The 21,251-nt window shown below is 35.5% G+C and overlaps 1 protein-coding gene across 2 annotated transcripts in view; it reads right to left on the reverse strand.

Moving 5' to 3' along the window:
* Positions 1 to 2,193: 2,193 nt before the first annotated feature.
* Positions 2,194 to 21,251, reverse strand: part of CNIH1 (cornichon family AMPA receptor auxiliary protein 1) — a 29,683-nt gene continuing 10,625 nt past the window's right edge. The window contains exons 2-6 of one of the 2 annotated variants that reach the window (XM_043983856.1): positions 18,356 to 18,424; positions 18,064 to 18,111; positions 14,001 to 14,113; positions 13,304 to 13,447; positions 2,194 to 3,111 (exon numbers count right to left, since the gene is read on the reverse strand). In XM_043983856.1, the coding sequence (XP_043839791.1) occupies positions 3,084 to 3,111; positions 13,304 to 13,447; positions 14,001 to 14,113; positions 18,064 to 18,111; positions 18,356 to 18,424 (402 nt within the window). In that variant the 3' untranslated portion in view covers positions 2,194 to 3,083. The remainder of the gene's footprint in view (positions 3,112 to 13,303; positions 13,448 to 14,000; positions 14,114 to 18,063; positions 18,112 to 18,355; positions 18,425 to 21,251) is intronic. The other variant, XM_043983857.1, reaches the window with a different exon arrangement.

A 21,251-nucleotide genomic window follows, 5' to 3' on the forward strand; every position in this document is an offset into this window, starting at 1 on the left:
GTCCAAAACAAATGGAAATCTGCCACTGTGTATAGGATTATATAGGTACATCATTCTAATGTTAACTTACATAAAAACTGATGCTTAACACTGCATTTGCAGATAACCCAAAGGGAAGGGATACTCTTTTGTTTGTTCCAAAGCAATAGCACCTAAGAAGGTATTATATTTCTATATCTGTATTTCAACTTAATTGTATTTAACTGAAACATTAAAAACCTGACATTTTACAAAATGTGTTGTTGATTTTGGGATGCTTGGGGTAGGGAAGCCCATGGGTAAAGAAACATTTTCTATAGGAACTGCAAATTAAAAAGCTCTAAACTGTAGACAAATGGCTTACACACTGAAAGGACCCTGCTGAAGAGAAGTTTCAGATAAACCATGCCACTCCTGGATTATGGCTTACAGCTTCTTTATGTATCTATGACTCAAAGCCACGGAAGGCTTTGTTCTTGGGACCACAACTTAGAAAATGTTCAATAGTCCTTTAGGACACAAATCTGTTTGACCACCCAGACCTAACTCAGGACACTTCCTGGACACCTGTTGATACATGACACATAGTAAAAGTTGTATTGGTATGGTCATCCTCATGTTTCCTCCCCCTTCAAAGTGTTCACCCTATTGGGCAGGAACTTTGGTACTTTAACTGTATAGTCAGCATCCTTTATCCATCTCACCTCCCACCTCATTCCCCTGGGTAAAAACAATACTCCCCCAGGGCCATGAACATAACATGTTGGGGGGGGAATCTTATTTTGTGAGTAAAATTTCTTAGTATTTGTATACAGATACACTTCTCAAAAGGACATTTTCATCAAATGGAACGTGACAGTTAAGAACTTATGGCCAAATATGTTAAGCAAGACTCTTCAGTTCAACATACTGTTCTATCTGCATGAAGAAAGTATTTCCTACTGGACAGAAATGGAAAATGTCAATATAAGATGTCTCAAAATTCTTAGTGCTATTTAAGTTACTGAAAATAAGCTAAGATCTTTGGGGCATATTTGTATATCCAAGTATGATGATGTTCTTATTTAAAAACAGAATCTACCTATATTAGGAAAACTTTCATTTTTTTTAGTTTAAGAAGAACTTAAATTATGAAGTACTTTTTACTTAAGTATCTTATAAAATTCAGTTCTGTTAAATAGGTAGTAACATCTGAAAACTGGAGATGAGCAGAAAAAACCCTTGAAGTACTTTAAATAGCAGCTTAAAATTCTTGATTACATTGTAGAATTCAATATTTTCCTGTAGTGTGTAAAATTATCTTTGCTTTTTTTTGGCAGGGCAATGGGTGTTAAGTGACTTGCCCAGGGTCACACAGCTAGTAAGTGTCAAGTGTCTGAGGCCAGATTTGAACTCAGGAACTCCTAAATCCAGGGCCGGTGCTTTATCCACTGCGCCACCTAACTGCCCCCTATCATTTGCTTTTTATTGGAAACGATTGGGGGGAAGATAGATACCAAAAGTATGGAAGACATGAAAGAAAGAATAGGGTCACAGATGGGATGTCCCAAAACACTTTATGCACAGTATTCTAACCAGTCTACCCCAAATGAATATGGTAGAGTTTTACAACATTATTTCACTTTTAACTATCTAGAAAGTAGCATTTGCTTTAAGAAAATTTCATAAATTTTTTACAACTGACAAAAAAATCCACTTCATCAGTTTATGAAAAAGTAAATTTGTATTTAATGTGTTCAAATAACTTTAAGATTCGAACAAGTCACTCTATATACACTTGCCTCAACTTTCTGATGCTAGTTAAATCACCAAGGGCATTTACTAAACTTGAAGTGACTATGATTTATACAAACTACCACAGATGAGAAAGGCAATAGTCTAGATAAATGAATTTTACCAGAAATTGTTTTATTAAAAAAAAATTAAAACCCATTCTAAAAAATTTTAAAAGTGCCATTTTAACCCTTAAAAATGGGAAAAAATATCAGTTTTATCAATCTGTCAAATAAAACATACCACTAAAATGGCAAAATAAAGGATTAGTGTGCCTAGAAATTTTAAATGTCCCTTTAAGAGTCAGGAATGGAATTAAAAAAAACACCCATAAGTAACAATACTGGTTTAAAAATATAACTAATATGCATTTATTGTTGTATATAAAGCAATTTTAAGCAGCTATCTGCAATCTTTAAAACAATGCACTGAAAAGAAGTCTTCATTTTAGACTTTTATTGTATTGCACTAAGGAACAGCAGGGTAGTTACACAATGTTCTCTCTCATTTTCTGTTCTGAGCATCTAAGGTATAACTTGCAAGTCCTTATGAATATCTTTTATCACTAGATTGTAACAATAATTAGAATACCGAATTTCTTACTAAGTGACTGCTACAAATTAAAACATTTAAAATAACTTTAAATGCATTCCAAGATAATTTAGAATATATTCTTAATAGGTTCACTTATGCTTAGGAATTAAAGTATATGAATTTTATGGAACTATTATGGGAAATTCCTAGGTCATGCAATATATAGGGCTAATATCCAAATGTTAAGAAAAAAAAATTCCACCATCCTTATTTCTGCAAATCCATCCATGTAATCTTATACATGATATAGGAAGAAATCTATGAGGCTTCCCACAAGGTCACATATACAAAATTTTCAGTCCTTCAAAAGCACTTGATCTCTATAGCGAATTTAAAATCACTCAGTATTTCAATAAAACCAAAATAAGCTTCTACGAAGTCTTGTAAACAAAAACTTTCCAACAGACTTAGCAGAGTCAGTAATTAATACAATTATTCAGAAAATTATGGCTGTTCCTAGGGAGTACAAGTTCAAACCTGTCAATACCAGAGGTTATCTTTTTAGATTCATTTATACGTAATTCATTTAATTTCTTTGTTTAAACATAACATATGAAAACAGTCTTTCCACAAATCAAAAATGTGGAAACATTTTAAAAATAAGGAGTCTTTTTTTTTTTAAAGTAACTGATCATATTCCATAAGCTAATCTTGGAAACAGGTTCTTGCTGGATAGAATCCTTTCACTTTGTGGCTTTTGCATGCACTTAACTGGACTGAGTCTGTTGTATATCATCTTAAGAGCTCACCAAAACATATATCATGCTGAAAAGAAAAAGAAAAACATCGTTAATTTAAAGCAGTTTATTCCCACCCAATCATGAACATTAATGACAACAAACAGTATTCCTCACTGTACGGCAAACCAAGTAGGGTAAAATTGCTCATTTCCTCAGGTGCAGCAGCATTTCTATTGAAGTGGTCCTCTATTTCCTAAAATTTAAACCACTTAAGGATAGACATGGGCTTCCATACCGGTCTGGAAGAAAGATCAAGAGCTCTGGTATTTCATCTAAAAAGGGAGTTCTTGGGGCAGCTAGGTGGCACAGTGGATAGAGCACTAGCCCTGGAGTCAGGAGGACCTCAGTTCAAATCTGGCCTCAGACACTTAACACTTACTTACTAGCTGTGTGACCCTAGGCAAGTCACTTAACCCCAATTGCCTCACCAAAAACCAAAAATGGTTAAAAAGGGAGTTCTTCATGAATATTCCTGAAAAACTACTAGGCAACAGCTGGGCTAAAGGGACCAAAGAGAAAATGGAATTTCCCATTTAGGTAAAGTCACTTGAGGTGTTCAAGCAGAGGCTAGATGTCAGAGCAGTTGTGAGAAGATTTATGACTTATAATGTCCTTTTTAGTTAAAACCTGGAAAGACAGACATGAATTGATTCTGAGTGAAATGAGCAGAACCAAGAGAACATTGTACACATTATCAACAACATTTTGTGATGATCAACTGTGATAGACTTAACTCTTTTCAGCAATATAATGATCTAAGACGATGCCAAAAGACTTATGGTGGAAAATGCTCTCCACATTCAGAAAAAGAACTATGGAGTCTGAATGCAGATTGAAGCACTCTATTTTGACTTTTGTTGTTGCTTTTTTGTTATTCTTGTTTATTCTTTCTTGCATTTTTTCCTTTTGTTCTGATTGATGGGGAAATGTTTCAGCATGATAGTAATATATAACCTATATCAATTTGCTTGCTGGCCTTGGGAGGGTGGGAGAAAGACTTGGAGCTCAAAAAATATCTTTACATGTAACTGAGAAAAATTTTTTTAAATTAAAAAAAAAGGGCAATGGAATAGCATATTGTAAGAGTGAATAGCGGTGTGAAGATATATTAAGTTGAGAAGCAAAATACAGTGTAAAACAATTGGGCAAGTATAAAAAGGATTAAACACTTAGCTGGATGGAAGAAAACAAAGTGTAATAGCCATAAAGCTGGAATGAGGGAGAGATATAGCTTTGTTAGGGCAATTTAAGTATCCAGCTATCTACTCAAGGTCTTATTCTGATAAAAATCAGTGCATGGTTAATTGACCTTGCTGGTCATTTCAGCTTTTACAAAGAAGGCAGAAGTACTGCTACGGATCCAAATCTGGCCAACAAGGAAGAACTTGTTGCTCAGTAGAAGTGGCAGATGATATACTGTGAAAAGTACTGAGACAAATTTTAAAAAGAGATGGACCCTGCCCTCAAAAAATTTATACATTCTAATGGAGATAACATAAAGGAAGTGGTAGCCAGGGGAGGGTGCTTTGATCTGGCAAATCAAAACGTATACTTGAAACTTCCTGGGAGTGTATTTCAGAAGAATTCAAAGAAAGGCTTTCATTGCCTTAAGACTGAAAGGGAGGGGCATCTAAGGTGGCACAATGGATAGAGCACTGGTCCTGGATTCAGGAGGACCTGAGGTCAAATCTGGCCTCAAACACTTAACACTTACTAGCTGTGTGACCCTGGGCAAGTTACTTAACCCCAATTGCCTCACCAAAAATAATAATAATAATAATAAATAGAAGACTAAAAGGGAAATTGGCTCAAGGAGGATGGAAGATTCTCAAGAATGAAAGAAATTCTGTCATCACAGACTGGATATTAAGTACCCAGTCAATTTTTTGTTTTTGTATCCCAAGGGCCTAGTTTGGTATTTTGCACATAAAAGGTACTTTATAAATAATGAGTTTATGGCTTTATCTATGATCCTTTATTTGGATGTTTGTTTTTGTTAATATTAAGTTCAGAAAAAATTTTACACTCCAAAGCCCAAATGACATCGAGAGAAAGTAAATAAAAAAGACCACTCTGGCCATACAGGTAGCTCATTAATAACCCTAGATTTAAAAAAGCCATGTATAATAGATGAAGAGTCACACAAGATAGGCAGGCCTGGATAGGTTGTGATCTGCATCAATGAGAGGTACACCAAATACAGATGAGATCATACATCCAAAAGTACGTGATGATTTTAGAGGACTGTACTTCTCTTTTATTTGCACTTTGTATACTCATTTCCATCTTTCACACATGGCTTTTAAAAATCTAAACTTGTAAATTGCTAAGAAAATGACTAAAAGTATATCTTTTGACCGATGCAAGGCACTAACCAAAGGAGACCAATGATAAAGTCTCATAATCAAAATACTGATAGCAGCATTTTTTGTAGTAGCAAAAAACTGGAAACAAAGATATGAATGGCTCTCTAGAGAGAGTAGATAATAGATATATTCTGAAATGAAGGTGATGTAAAAAGAAGATCACAAAATAATTTAAAAATCAAATCAAATCTGAGCTTGTTAATATGCTTCCTGTGCAGCCATATTGTTCTATTTTTTATTCTTGCTTCTCAAGAAGACTAAATAAAACCCAGTGTGAATTAAGGCATTTAATAAATACTACAGACAACAAAATGCCTGTTTTAAAGCTGTAACTGACATATTACAGATATCACAGATTTAGAATTGGAAAAGACCACAGAAGTCATTCAGTCCGACCCCCTCATTTTATAAATAAGGAAACTAAGGCCCAGAGAGATTAAGTGATTTGCTCAACATCACACATGTAGTTATGTCCAGGATCTGAACCCAGGTCCTTCTAACTCCAAATTCAGTGCTCTTCCTACTATATCATGTTTCATAAGTAGCCTAGATCAGAACCAGAAAGACAGTGAGAAAGGTATCAAGCCAACGTCAGGATTTCCTGCTTTTGACTCTATAAGAAGTGTTTGATAGATCCATGGAAGCTTGCTGACAAATGGTAATTTTCAGATGTATGGCTCAGAGCTTCTGAGTAATTCTATTCTATGGAAGGAGAGAGATCTGTCATGGCCTTAAAGGGGTTCAGGCAAACTGGGACTCTTGACTTTGATTGGCCAATAGTTTTTTCTTTCTCAGCCCAGGAATTGTTTGTGTTTGACTAGAGGAGCAGAGAACAGGGATTATCAAGGTTACCAGAGAAGTACAACCTCCAAAGTCTTATAGATCAAAGTTTCTTAAACTGTGGGTCATGACCCCATGAATATGGGGGCTGTGAAAAATTTGTCAACAGTAAAAGGTTATATAGGGGGCAGCTAGGTGGCACAGTGGATAGAGCAACAGCCCTGGAGTCAGGAGTACCTGAGTTCAAATCCGGCCTCAGACACTTAACACTTACTAGCTGTGTGACCCTGGGCAAGTCACTTAACCCCAACTGCCTCACTAAAAAAAAAAAGTTATGTATCCCTATCATATCTATATATATCTCAAGGGTTTCATAAAAATTTCTTGGGAGAAAAGGGGTCACAAGTGGAAAAAGTTTAAGTAGTCCAGCTATAGATTGTTCCTTTATTCTGCATGGATTTCTATCAAGGAAACTAATCTTTATAACAGAAGTGACTTGATAGGGAACTGAAACCTAAGATAGGTGAGGAGATGGTAAGTCTTCAATTACTTTGTCAGATAGCCCAAAACAACTACATCCCATGTACTGATAGATCAATATCCTGAAAACAAAGTCATCCAAGATGTCAATTTCTAGAAAAAAAAAATTAGAATGTGCTATTAGGATAGATTTTTGAGCACTTAGAAATAAAAACAGTGATTATAAGTCCACTTTAGTTCATTAGAAATGTCTGTACAGCTTTGCAAGTCAGACATGAGCACCTGGGTTGAAATCCCACCTCTGAGACTTCCCCCATTAGGGGACCTTGGTAAAAATCACTTAACCTCCTGTATCTCAGCTTTCTTATCTGTGAAACAAGGGTGTTGAACTATACTGCTTTTGGGATTGCTTTCAGCTCTAAATCTATAATGCCATAATCAAAGAACTACCATAAACACATGTTGACCTAGATTTCAAGAAGGTTTTGTCAGAAACACTTGTCTGATTCAAGAACTGTTTGAAAGACCAGACTCAAAGAATGTTGACTAAGAAATTTGTATTAACCTTAGCTGAATACTTTAGTGAAATTCTCTAGGGCTCTTTCTTCATTGAATGGTTTTGTTTAAAATTTTTATCAACGACTTGGAAGTATAATCACTTGCACTTCTCAAATTTATAGGCAATAAAGCTGGCATGGATTAACCAACATGTTGTATGACAACTGGGATTGTGACAGGCTGGAAAAATGGGCCATATCTAATAAGAGCAAATCTACTGTAGGTACAGTCTTGTACTTAGGTTCAACTATACAAGTAAAGAGTGGGGGCTAGATAACAGTTCATATTTAAAAAGACCTGGAGGGAAAAAAAAGATAAAACCATCTGTAAAGTATTTTTAAAAGTACACAGCACTGAAATAGGATCAGAGGGAAACAGACAAGCAAGATAGCTTTGGAAACAACATGAAGAAAGCACTAATGCTATAAGTAACAGGCCTTACAGTTTTGCATATAATTCTCTTTTTTGGGTGTACATAGGGAAAAGGTCATATTTGTTGGTATTAAGTTCAGAGTAACAAAAAATATAAAAATTTCATCATAAAAAAGCTGCAGGTTTTAGTGAAAACTGAAGGTGAGAGGGGTCAAAAATACTTGTCAATTGATTCCTTGTCTCCACTCAGAAATATTTCATGTCACCTTTTCTCAAGATTTTCAACACCTTATGATATAAGACAATTAAGGCCATTAACCATGAACTCCTTCCCCTCTCTATACATGAACCAGAGGCATCTCAAATGATATATTCAATAGCAGAAGAGACACATACATCTATGTGCAGTGCATGAATGTGCATGGATATAAATATACACATAAATATACATGTAGTAGAAGTGTATATGTCTGGGAATTATTTGCGTAGAGATGACATAAGGCAGTTAGGTGATACATTATACTGGATCTGAAGCCAGGAAGTCCTGAGTTCAAATATGGTTTGACATACGTATTAGCAGTGTGACCCTGAGCAAGTCACTTAGCCTTTCTGCATCAGTATCCTCATCTGTAAAATGGAGATAATAACAGCACATACCTCTCCCAGGGTTGTTGTAAAGATCAAATGAGATACTAATTGTAAAATCCTTACTACAGTGCCTGGCACATGGAAAGGACTATATAAATGTTTGCTATTATTTTAATTTTATTTTTTTTATGAGGCAATTGGGGTTAAGTGACTTGCCCAGGGTCACACAGCTAGTAAGTGTGTGTTAAGTGTCTGAGGCCGGATTTGAACTCAGGTACTCCTGACTCCAGGGCCGGTGCTCTATGTTTGCTATTATTAATAGCCAATACTGTACTTATGTGTATTAGTATTCTTTACATTTATTCTGTACATATATGTACTCATATTTTGTCCTCAGCATCTAGCACTGTGTCTGGCACATATCATACAGGGTGGGCCAAAAGTCACAAATATTTAATAACTCTTTTATTTTTTGTTTTAAATTTATAAAGAAAAAAAATGTCCAAAAAGTTATTTAAACATCAGACCTCTTTGTGACTTTTGGCCCACCCTGTATAAATACTAGTTGAACAGTGTGATGTGACAGCCAAAGATATAAATACAATACTGGGTCAAATTGACAGAAGCATAATATACAATGAGAGTAAAAGTCCAACTTTGACTATATCTAGAGTACTCTCTAATTACAAATGCTACATTTTAGGAAGGATATTCATAAGTGAAAAGGATATAGAATAAAACAACCAAAAAGGTGAGATAATTTGACAGAGACAGATAGTGGGCAAGAAGGTGGGGGACAGGGTTGGGGATGACACACTCACAGATAGTGGGCATGAAATAAAGATGAGGACAGAGAAAGACCAGTCAAGAGGAGAACCAGCAGAGAGCAATACCATGAAAAGTGGGAAATGGAAGGGAATAAGCATTTAAGTGCCTATTATGTCAAGTGCCTTGAACCCCAAAACAGTAATGCCATTTTAGATCTCTTAGTGAAAGCAAGACAAAACCAACCAAGTATGTACCAGCACTGTGCAAAGTACTTTACAAATATTTTGACCCAGAGAGAGGGGAAAGTATTAAGGAGAGGAAGGTGTTTTATAGGGTCAAAGGCTGCAGGTAGGTCAAGAAGGATGACAGTTGAGAAAAGGCCATTAGATTTGGCAGTTAAGGGCAGAGCCAAGATGGTGGAGGAAAGGTAGACTTCCTGACACAATTACTCCAAAAAACCCAGCTGAGATTATTTTCCAGCCAAAGACATCTTGGAAGTTTGGCAGAAGGGGGAGCTGGGCTGGGAGTGGAGTCCAGCCCTGTGATCAAGCTGACACAGATATAGCCCCAGAAAGGCTATGCCAGAGAAACTTACCCCTGAGCCTTTGAATCAGCTGCAGTGCCAGCATGTTCTGGAACTAATCTCACAGTCCAGTGAGAGGGCTGAACAGCTGGCCAGGGGGAGGGAGAGAGTCTACAGGGGTGTATGCAGGAGCTAAGGGGGGGGATGTGGATGTCCTACCCCAGTGGGGATCCAGGAAGAAACCTTGAGAGGTGGCAGCCCAGGTGGGGGAGGGGTGCAGGCTTGTCAGAGCTAGAAACCATGGCACATAAAGTTTTGCTGCCTGGTTGATTGGCAAGTTGGCCTGGGGTTATCTACAGACCAGGCAAGTGAAGAAACTGCCCCATATTAAATCATAACACCTGGGACCCCCTGAAGTATATCATGGAAGCAGGACCCCACACTAAAAAGGAGTTAAAAGTCAAGTGAAAGGCAGAGTGAGCAGGCAGAGAAAGTTGTGAACCATAGAAAGCTTCTTTAGTAACAAGGAAGGTCGAGGTGCACCCTCAGAGGAAGACGTCAACATCAGGGCCCCTATATCTAAAGTTTCCAAGAAAAATATGAATTGGTCTCAGGCCATAGAGGCTCTCAAAAAGGTCTTTGAAGACAAAGTTAGAGAGGTAGAGGAAAAAAATGGAAAGAGAAATGAGGGTGATGCAGGAAAGACATGAGAAAAAAGTCAATAGCTTGAAAAGTCAAATGGAAAAGGAGGTACAAAAGCTCTTTCAAGAAAATAACTGCCTAAGAATTAGGATTGAACAAATGGAAGGTAGTGACTTTATGAGAAACCAAGACACAATAAAGCAAATCCAAATGAATAAAAAAATAAAGGGCAATGTGAACTATCTTCTTGGAAAAACTGCTGACCTGGAAAACAGATCCAGAAGAGATCATCTGAAAATTATTGGACTACCTGAAAACCATGATCAAGAAAAGAGCTTAGACATCATCTTCCAATAAACTGTCAGGGAAAATTGCCCTGATATTCTAGAAGCAGAAGGTAAAATAGAAACTGAAAGAATCCACTGATCACCTCCTGAAAGAGATCCCAAAAGGAAAACTTCCAGGACTATTATAGCCAAATTCCAGAGCTCCCAGGTCAAGGATAAAATATTATTAGCAGCCAGAAAGAAGCAATTCAAATACTGTGGAGCCACAGTAAGGATAGCACAGGATCTAGCAGCTTCTACATTAAAGGACCAGAGGGCATGGAATATGATATTCTGGAGGGCAAAGAAATTAGGTTTTACAACCAAAAATCAAGTACCCAGCAAAACTGAGTATAATCTTTCAGGGGAAAAAATGGGATTTCAATGAAAAAGAGGACTTTCAGGTATTCCTGATGAAAAGACCTGAACTGAATAGAAAATTTTACTTTCAAATGCAAGACCCTAGAGAAGCATAAAAAGATAAAAAGGAAAAAGAAATCATGAAAGATGTTAAAAGGTTCAACTGTTTATATTCCTACATGGGAAGATGATATGTCCAAATCATAAGAGCCTTCTGAGTATTAGGGCATCTAATTTATAATTTATTTAATTTATAGGAATAAATTTAGACAGAGGGCACAGGTGGGAATTGATTATGAAGGGATGATATCCTGTAAAGCATTAATTTTTTTGTTTTTCTTTTTTTGGGGGGCTGGGGGTGGTTGGGGTGGTCAGGGTTGATGAGTGTCTTGTGTCTGAGGCCAAATTTGGGCTTGGGTCCTCCTGGGTCCAAGACGGGTGCTTTGTTCACTGTGTCACCTAGCTGCCCCATGATGACATCTTTGGGGTAAAATTAAGGGGGGAGAGGAATACACTGCGAGAGGGGATAGAGAATGGGGTAAAATCTCACATGAAAGAAGCAGGAAAGGGCGTATGGAGTGGGGGGAGAGATGGGGGAGGTGTGAGGAAGTGAAGGAGCCTTATACACATCAGAATTAGCTCAAAGTAGGAGGTGAAGGGGATAAGGAGGGAAGGGTGAAAGAAGGGAGGGCAAAAGGGGGGAGTGGGCAGTCAGAAGCAAAATACTTTTGAGGTGGAAATAGGGTAAAAGAAAATGGAGTAAATATCATGGGAAGGGAATAGGATGGAGTGATACAGTTATGATGATTGATTATAACAGAAAAATGTATATTACCTACTTTGCTGGGCTACTGTGAAGAAAATTCTTTGGTCAAATTTAAGGTACTACATAAAAGTTATGATGAACAGAATGCTATCAGAAAAACTTGGAAAGACCTACATGAACTGAAGCAGAGTGAAATGTACTGTATATAAAATAACAGCAATAGTGTAAGATGATTTGCTGTGAAGGACATGGTTATTTTCAGCAATGTAATGATCCAATATAACTCTGAAGGACTTATGAAAATTGTAATCCATCTACAGAGAAAGAACTGATGGTATCTGAAAACAGATAGAAGCATAATTTTTTTTGATAGTTCCTTAATCTGAAGTTTTGTTTTTATCTGTTTTCTTTCACAACCTGGCTAATGTAGAGATGTTTTGCAGGACCACTCATGCATAACTTATATTGAATTGCTTGAGTTCTTGGTGGTGGGGGATGGGGAGGGAGGGAGGAAGAGAAGTTGGAACACAAAATTTTAAAAAATTGATGTCAAAATTTGTTTTTACATGTAATCTGGAAAATAAAATTCTGAACAGAAAAGTCTTAAAAAAAATTTGGCAGTTAAGAGCTCAGTAGTAAATTCTGAGAGATGTTTTTTTAATGTTTGGGTTTTTTTTGGTGGAGGCAATTGGGGTTAAGTGACTTGCCCAGGGTCACACAGCTAGTAAGTGTTAAGTGTCGGAGGACAGGTTTGAACTCAGGTCCTCCTGAATCCAGGGCTGGTGCTCTATCCACTGTGCCACCTAGCTGCCCCAAGAGCTGTTTTTAAAAAAAGAGAATGTATTTTTATTTTATGCATTTAAAAGCATAATTTGGGGGCAGCTAGGTGGCACAGTGGATAGAGCACCAGCCCTGGATTCAGGAATACCTGAGTTCAAATCCGGCCTCAGACACTTGACACTTACTAGCTGTGTGACCCTGGGCAAGTCACTTGACCCCAGTGGCCTCACTTAAAAAAACCCCAAAAAACCCCCCAAAAAACAATTTGAGGAGTCTATAGGCTTCATCAAGAATGACAGAGGGGTCCCTGATACAAAAAAAAGGTTAAGAATTATTGTTCTAATGGAAAGAAAATAAAAGTCTATATGTCCACTGGAAATAAGGGTGAAAAAAGGCAGAAGCCAACAATTACTCAAACTTGCAAAATATGATTGTTTTTTTTTCTTAAATTGTATAAAATCAGTATAAAGAAAACAGTACATAAACCTTATAGATAAAGATCATTAGGGACATGTGACTACTCTCAGTCTCTGTTGGGTTATATAGGAGTCAAACATTTTTTTTTTCTCCTCTAACATTCAACAATGTTCTTTTATTACCATCATTTAGGGTCATCCTCCATAGACTGAATTAATACATGTAAAAAAACCAAGGTATTATTCAAGGTTACCCAAAATCTTTTCCAATTTCAAACTAGTTAATTTCCTAGGTATTATATATGTATATATTTATGTACATACATGTATGCACATACACATACACACTTGATTTTAGGCTCTTGCCATTACACCTTATGATTTAGGCACTCTTAATTATTTATGTGCTAAAATTTAAAGTGGTAAGCTTAATGGCTACAAAATTTTCAAGTAGCCAAATCACTCATCTTCCATTATATTTTTCTAACTTACCCATACAGGTAGTAAAAAAATGACAGCAGGTAAAAAGCTAATTTGCACCATCCTTCTTTCTGACAGTATGCTAGAATATCTGCATTCATGATGGTTGTAGGATCATAGAGTCCTGGTCCACTCATCACAGGTCTACTCATATACCTGTAACGAATATAGTTTATTAGCCATTCAGAAAGGAAGGCAAACAAAGCTTTATGTAGGGGTTTTCTTCCTCTCAAAATCAAGATCAGTCACACATGTTTCTAATTCCATGTAACAATTAAATAATGAAAAAAGTATAATAATTTCAGTAGCAAAACTGAACCCTAAAAAAACAGTCAATATAAACAATATCAAGAGTTGAACAAATCACCTCTAGTGCCAAATGCTTTCAGAAATTCAATAAAAACGTGAATAATTAAATTGGAGACAGAAATATCATTTTAATGTATCCAGATGAAACTATGAAAAATTATACTAATTAGAATTGCTCTTGCTTATCTCAGTTCTGATTATTGCAATAAACTATTAGATGGCTGGTATCCTTTTGTCATCAGTTTCTTTAAAAATCATTTTTAGTTTTAAATATTTATACAAATTTATACAAAATACGCATAGTTATATGCCCACCTACTTGATTATTAAAATGAGCATTAGTCTGTAAATTTTAAATTTGGGCTAAAAAGGGAATATTAGAAGTTTATCTGAATATTACCTCCAAATATGATATGCCAAGAGTGGCATATTGAGACCCAGTGTAAGCCACTCTGCTGCACAGAGAAACATGACACAGAAGAAAGCGTGGATGAGATATTCTGGAAGTACAAGCTAGAGGAAAAACATATAGTCAGTTATCAAAACAGCCTGGCTGGAAAGTTAATGTTAATATTAAACATAAAATTAATTAGGAATCAGGTGGGAAACAAATTTTATTCAATTAAAAGCTATTTTTCAGAATTAAGAATAAAAGGGGCTATATCAGATTTTACATCCATATTGACCTTTCCATCAAAAGCAGGATTTCTATGTACACAGGCTGAAGACACAGACTACACTGCTCAGAGAAAAAGACCTACACATTTCACCACCCACAGGTCACCTGGATTTCAGCTATTACAAGTTGAACATGTGCCTTCATCTGCACAGGGAGCACCTGGTAAGGAATTTTCTCTCCCAAAGCTGATCAGCCCCTTCTCTGCCACTTACAATCCAAGAAAAACTCAAAGGCCTAGATGGACCCAGGCCTTTATGACTAGGACAACAGCTCTCTCTATTCATCACATTATGCTGCCTCTCCTCACTCACAATGTATGTAATTAATAGGACAGTATGGAAAGAACAAGTTCATTGGTATAGGGAACTCTTAGGTGAGGAAACTCTACCAATGCTGACTGAGACTTGCACCTCCAGGATCACAGAGCCAGTATGTGTCAGAGGCCAGACCTGACCTCAGAGCTTCCTGGCTTCAAGCCTCGCCCTCAGTCCACAACCCTACACTATATGCCCATTAGAAGATAATGATGTTCAGGGGTGCTGAGGGGACTCCTAATTCTAATTAGATGGTAGTAAAAGTGACCATCCATAGTTTTTAGATTACTTTCACACTATTTAAAAATCAATTTAGTACATACTTTACTTTCCACAACTATACATGACATAAAATAGAAAAATGAGATATCTGACCACATGCAACATAATAAAAATATTTCACAAAACCAAAGCTTCCCTGAATAGTTTGCATGTTAGAATTTTTAAGCTTTTAATTAAAATTTAAATTGCTACATGTACAAACCACATAACCATCACAAAATTATATTTTCTATGCAGTGATCAGTCAATTAATTTCTGCACAATGTTATGGATGTCAATATGAACAAATGCAAACAAACTTTCTGCAATGTAGGAGGGAAATTATATAAAAACAGTGAAATTAATAACATTTTTGGGTACCAAATGAGAAATTGCAGATAATAGTGCCAAGAATTTCAGATTAATGAAAGCATAGCACACAAGGACAAGGTTCATCAATAAAATTTCATTAGAATAATTAATAAATGAATGTAAAATTTTACTTGGCACATCAAGAAAATGTGAATGATGGAAACCTTATAAAGTATTATAAAATATATGCATGTATAAGTGACCTATGTAAATGTTAGAATGAGCTCAAAAAATTCAAACTTTTATTTGTTATACAAATGATTTTAAATGAAAATATTTTTTAAATGGATTAAGTCAGGTTAATTTTGGGGGGATTAATTAGGCCTTTTCTCTGCTCTAAACTTGAATGTTCTCTAATGTCTTTTGTATAAAATATGAATTGCTTTCCTTGGTGTTCAAAGCCTGACCTTAGTCCCGTTTTCTAGTCTTTACTCTGCTCTTCACATAGAGCACTCTAACTCTGTGTCTTTTTTACTAGATGTCTCCTATGCTTACAAGGATATCTCTTTCTAATTTCTGCTTCATAAAATTTCTCACTTCTTTAAGACTTAGCTCAAATACCACCTTTTACAGGAAGGAAGCCTTTCTTTTTTTTTTTTTTCCTTTTGCGGGGCAATGGGGGTTAAATGACTTGCCCAGGGTCACACAGCTAGTAAGTGTCAAGTGTCTGAGGCCGGATTTGAACTCAGGTCCTCCTGAATACAGGGCCGGTGCTTTATCCACTGTGCCACCTAGCCGCCCCAAGGAAGCCTTTCTTAATTTCAATAGTCAGTGCCTGCCCTTCCTCACTATTTTGCCTTTATTCTGAATGTATTTACATATGAATATATTATTTTTCATGATAAATGAAAAGTTTCTGGGGTCTAGAGATTATTTTACTTTTTGTCCTTCTAGCATATAGTAAGCAATTAATATGCTTAATGATGATTGATTACACAAAAATTCCCCCTTTAAAAAACAGCTATAAAAATTTTTTAAAATTGTATTACAAAGACCCATGTTCTAAAACCCCAAAAGGTTTACCTGTATTCCTATAACTAAAAAGCAGTTAAAAAGAGTTTTAATAACAATAAAACCCAACTAATTAATAGCTTATTATTCTGATATATATATATATATTCTTTCCATCATTCAATTAAGGCTAATCCGCATATACCAGTATACTCATCATATAAATCTTTAAGCTATTTAAACATATATCTTTAAGTTAGCACTTATAGCTAATACCCAAATAATTACATATTTTAAAACCTGACATCTAAAAAATATGAATTGCCAAGCATTTCCATAGAAATGCTCCTTTGAGAAAACAAGGGCTTTTATACAAAAACTTTATTTTAAATTCAAAATATATACTCTATATATCTAATAAAGCTATATTACTAAACTGAATTATAACAAGCCCATTTAAGATTCAGTTAAAAAAAAAGATTATGAGTTCTTATCCTGTAGGATTAGAACACTATAAAAGTACTGTCCCAAATGTTTTAAAACTTATAGTTATAAGGATAATAAATATAGACTGGGAATTCTGGTTCTAGTATGAAACCCATTCTCCCCATAAAAGTATATGTATTTTTTTAGATCTCTCTTAGGAAACTGTACTTTCAAATCATTTTTGGTGATCATATTTCTTTAGGAACTTTAGTTAACAGAAAGTTAGTCCTCTTCAAAATTACTTCATGCAAATATGATTTAAAATGACAGAACATCTAATTTAAACATGCATATTAAATTGTCCTTTGTTAATTTCCTTCCCCCATACTTTGGCAGAAGTAACTTTCAAAACAAATTTTAAATAGGGAAAACTGTCAGATGCACAGCTATTATGTCAACCATCACTACACTCTCCCATCCAAAATAAAGTGTGTGCATCAAAATAACCCTTCTTCCACTTCCTCACTGCAACATTAGTATATCCTAAGTATATACTTTTTTTTTAAATTTGAGAATTTTTCTTTCTATTAAGAAAAACAGAAAAAATGAGACACTTTATCTAAATGGAATGTTACTGTTTTAATATCAAGCAAGAAGCTGTTAGGTAAATACTTTTTAAAAAAATGATACATATAAGAAAGGATAGACTCTACACTATAAAATAGCTATTGTGAAAACACAGATCTTTCTCATTTTTCTGATAGCAGGTACTTTAGCAACTTCACAATTCAAACTCTAGTGTTTCCTAGTGAGCAGGCCAATTCTTCTTATTCTAATTCTATTTTTTGGACCCAGCCACAAGACTGACCATTTAAATAATGGCTACTATAAGATAAGAGTAGCTAAAAATTAAATGAAAATTCAAAACAAAGTACATATCTTAAAACTACTTAGTGATAAGTACTTTCTGTTTAATTATCACAAAGGCTTTATTTATATATTAGAAATACGAAAAGTTCTCATTAACATAGGATGTATGTGGTATTACAGCATAGGCCCTGAGAACTGTATTTTATAAGATTTCAGGGTATTCATAAAAGGGAGTAAGGGGAAATTAAAAGGTATAATAGGTTAATGATTATGACAGACTATTACTACTGAGGTCACTTTATTTTAACCAAAATATCTAGAATATCCTAAATAAAAAATTAAAGAAATTTGACATATAACATGGTTGTAGTCATAGCACAGAAAAATCATGTATATAAGAAGCATGTAACAGTTTTCCCCACTTGATTAGCAAGCAAACAGTTGCACAAAATATGAAAAATTTTGAAATTACAAACCTGAACAGGCATGAGAACACACCAAACAAAACATTTACATAAATACAATGTTCCTAACCCTCCCCCACAAAATGAAGGTGGCATTAAAACATTAAACTAAAAAGCAGTACACACCTTTAATGCAATTTTGACTCTTTTAATCTTTTTGACCTTTTCAACTGTCTTTGTGCCGACAATGTAAAAAGCAGATTGGGAGAATGTTAGTATGACAGCTGACAAGATCACCAGCAGATTAATAAGTCAGAATATTCAAGCATGAAAGGAAAAGATAATTTTCAAAAGTCTACCTATTTAAAAAAAATACACATGTACTACTTAGATTAATAATAGTAATTTATGATTATATCAACATAAAATTAAAGACCTTAAAAGAATAATGAGAATATTTCATTATATTGTAACTTACAGGATTGAGTGTATTACATTGGTCTATAGGATTCTTGTAATCTGTCTTCAGTTCATCAAATGCTATAATCTAAAATAAAATTAAAGCAATTAGAATTTTTTCTTCAATGAAAACCCACTTGCTCATAGCCCCAAATAATAAGACAACTAAAGTATACCAACTTTATACCAATAAATACTTTGTAATCAACTTAATTGCACAAGTTTTGAATTATATTGGGATCATAGATGAAAAGGAATCTCAAAGGCCTAGCCTCTTCATTTTACAGATGAGGAAACTGAAGTCCAGGGAGATTAAGTGACTTGTCCAAGTTCATAATGTCAGAAACAGGATTTAAGCACAGGTCTTCCTGACTCCAAGTCCAGCCCTCTATCCTCTTTACCTTAATTCCTCTAAAAATAACTTAGTCATGGTTTACAAAATTATAAACACTTCTTTTAAGTTATCAATACCAGTGTTTCAGCATTACATTGACATGTCTTTTTTGGGGGGAGGGGAGGTGAGGCAACTGGGGTTAAGTGACTTGTTCAGGGTCACACAGGCACTAAGTGTCAAGTGTCGGAGGTCAGATCTGAACTCAGGTCTTCCAGGGTCAGTGCTCTATCCACTATCCACTCTATCCACCTACCTGCCCCATCATTCTTTTTCATGATCTCAATTTGTTCATTATTTCACTCAAGCAAGCATTCATTATGCACTTATTATGTTCCACATACTGTACTAAGAACTACAAATACAACAAAAGGAAAAAAAATACAAAAATTGTCCCTGCTCTCAAGTAGCTTATCTATTAATGGGGAATATAACAAGTAAACAAATAGAACACATATAAGACACATAGAGAGTAGAAGGAAGGTAACAAGGAGGTTCAAGTGGATAAGGAGACACGGAAAGGCCTCCTGCAAAAGGTGACATCTGAGTTGTCTTGAAAGATGTGATGGATGTCTGAGATGAAGTATCATATATGGGGAACGTCAAGTACTGTTATCATTAGATCATAGAACATGTGGAAGGAAGTGAAGTGTGAAAAGACTGGAAAAATAGGAAGGGACCAACTTGTGAAAAGCCTTAAATGCCAAGTCTATATGTTGCCCTGGAGATAAAACAGTGTCAACGGAATTTATGTAGCATGGAAGTGACATAGTCAAAACTATACTTCAGGGAAATCACTTTGGTAGTTGTGTGGAGAGACTTGGGGCAGAAAGAGCAATAAGAAGGTTATTGCAAAAGTCCAAGCCTAACCTAACAGATGAAGATCCAGCAAAGTCAACTAAGAAGGAATGATCAGATAAGGTGTGGAGAAAACCAAGGAAGAACATGAAAACCCAAAGAGAAGAGAATATTCAAGAAGAGAAGGTAACTGACAGAGTCAAATGATGCAGAAAGGTCAGTGAGGATAAGGATTGAGAAATATAATGTTAGATTTGTCAACTAAGAGATCACTGGTAACTTTGGGGAGAATAGTTTCAGCTGAATTGTTTCAGAAGCCAAAATGCAGAGGTTTAGAAAAGATGCAAGTGGAAGCACCAAGTATAGACATCTTTATCAAAGAACATGACAGACAAAGGAAGGAAGTATATAGGACAATCACCATGGGGATAGTAAGATCAAGAGGAGGCTTATGTATGTCTTTAGTTACATATACTAATTATATTTCATTGCAGGTTATATTTATGTCAAAACTGGACAGAAATGAAGATGAAGTCATAGTAGGAGCTTAATAAATGTTTACTAACATTAATTAGCTCAACATCAAATGAGACGTGTGGTTTTGTTTTCCAAACAATAGGGATCTGTACCTTTACATGTCCCGCTTGTAACCAAAAGCATACATTTTTAGACAGACAAATGCAGTTTGTTGTTCAGATTCTGGCCCTGGAAGTGGCCAGAGTGAAGTAAATGGATCCAGGGGACTGCAGTAACCAGCTTCATCAACAATGTGATTACTAAATGTTTGTATCAATACAACAAACAGGCCAAATAAAGAACAAATACATTAGTTCAGATATCACCTTTTTATAACTTGAATGATCTGTAATTTCAATGTCATAATACTTCCTTCCAACCTAAATCACAACTTCATCCATGGGTCTCCCCATCCCATGCAATTCTTGTTTATTTATATTCTCCCATTACTTCCTTCACGAGAGTCCCACCCAACCTTCTGATGGTTTTCTTCTATGTTTCTAATTATTCCCTACCCTCTTCCCCTCCATATGGCAAGATACCACTTATCATATAAACACATGCCACTTTCTGGCCACAAGGGGGCAGTGTCAATAGCATCATCTCTGAGGGAATGGAATTGGACCTATGATTTTACTGGTACAATAAAGTCCAAAAAAGAACTGGAACCTTCTCTACAATGTAAAATCTTCTTCATCTTCTTCTTCATCATCATCTTTTTCTTTTTTAATAACACTTTTATTTAAATTTTTGAGTTCCAAATTTTATCCCTCCTTTCCTCCCCCAGGCGGTAAGTAATGAGACATAGGTTATACATGTGCAATTATGTTAAACTACCATGTAAAATCTTAAGAGTTGCCTGGGACACTGAGAAATTAAATGATTTGCCCAGGGTCACAAAGGGTCACAAATACATTGTTAGAATAAGAACTTGAACCCAGGTCTTCTTGGTGCCAAGGCAGGCTTTCTAGCTACCATGTTTGTTATAATACCTCTCAGCATCATCATGTAAGAGACTAGGGTCAAAGAGATTTATCACAGCTTCCTGGTTTAAATCCTGATCATGCCACGTGTTACATATTTGACTCTAAGCAAATGACAACTTTTCCCCTGGGAAGCCTCGTCTGTAAAATGAGATCTATGATCTCTACAATCACTTTGAACTCTAATCTATGCTTCTATATTCATCTTTCTATCAGATGTGATCATT

This window comes from Dromiciops gliroides, chromosome 2, assembly GCF_019393635.1.
Source record: "Dromiciops gliroides isolate mDroGli1 chromosome 2, mDroGli1.pri, whole genome shotgun sequence".
Classification (NCBI taxonomy): Eukaryota; Metazoa; Chordata; class Mammalia; order Microbiotheria; family Microbiotheriidae; genus Dromiciops; species Dromiciops gliroides.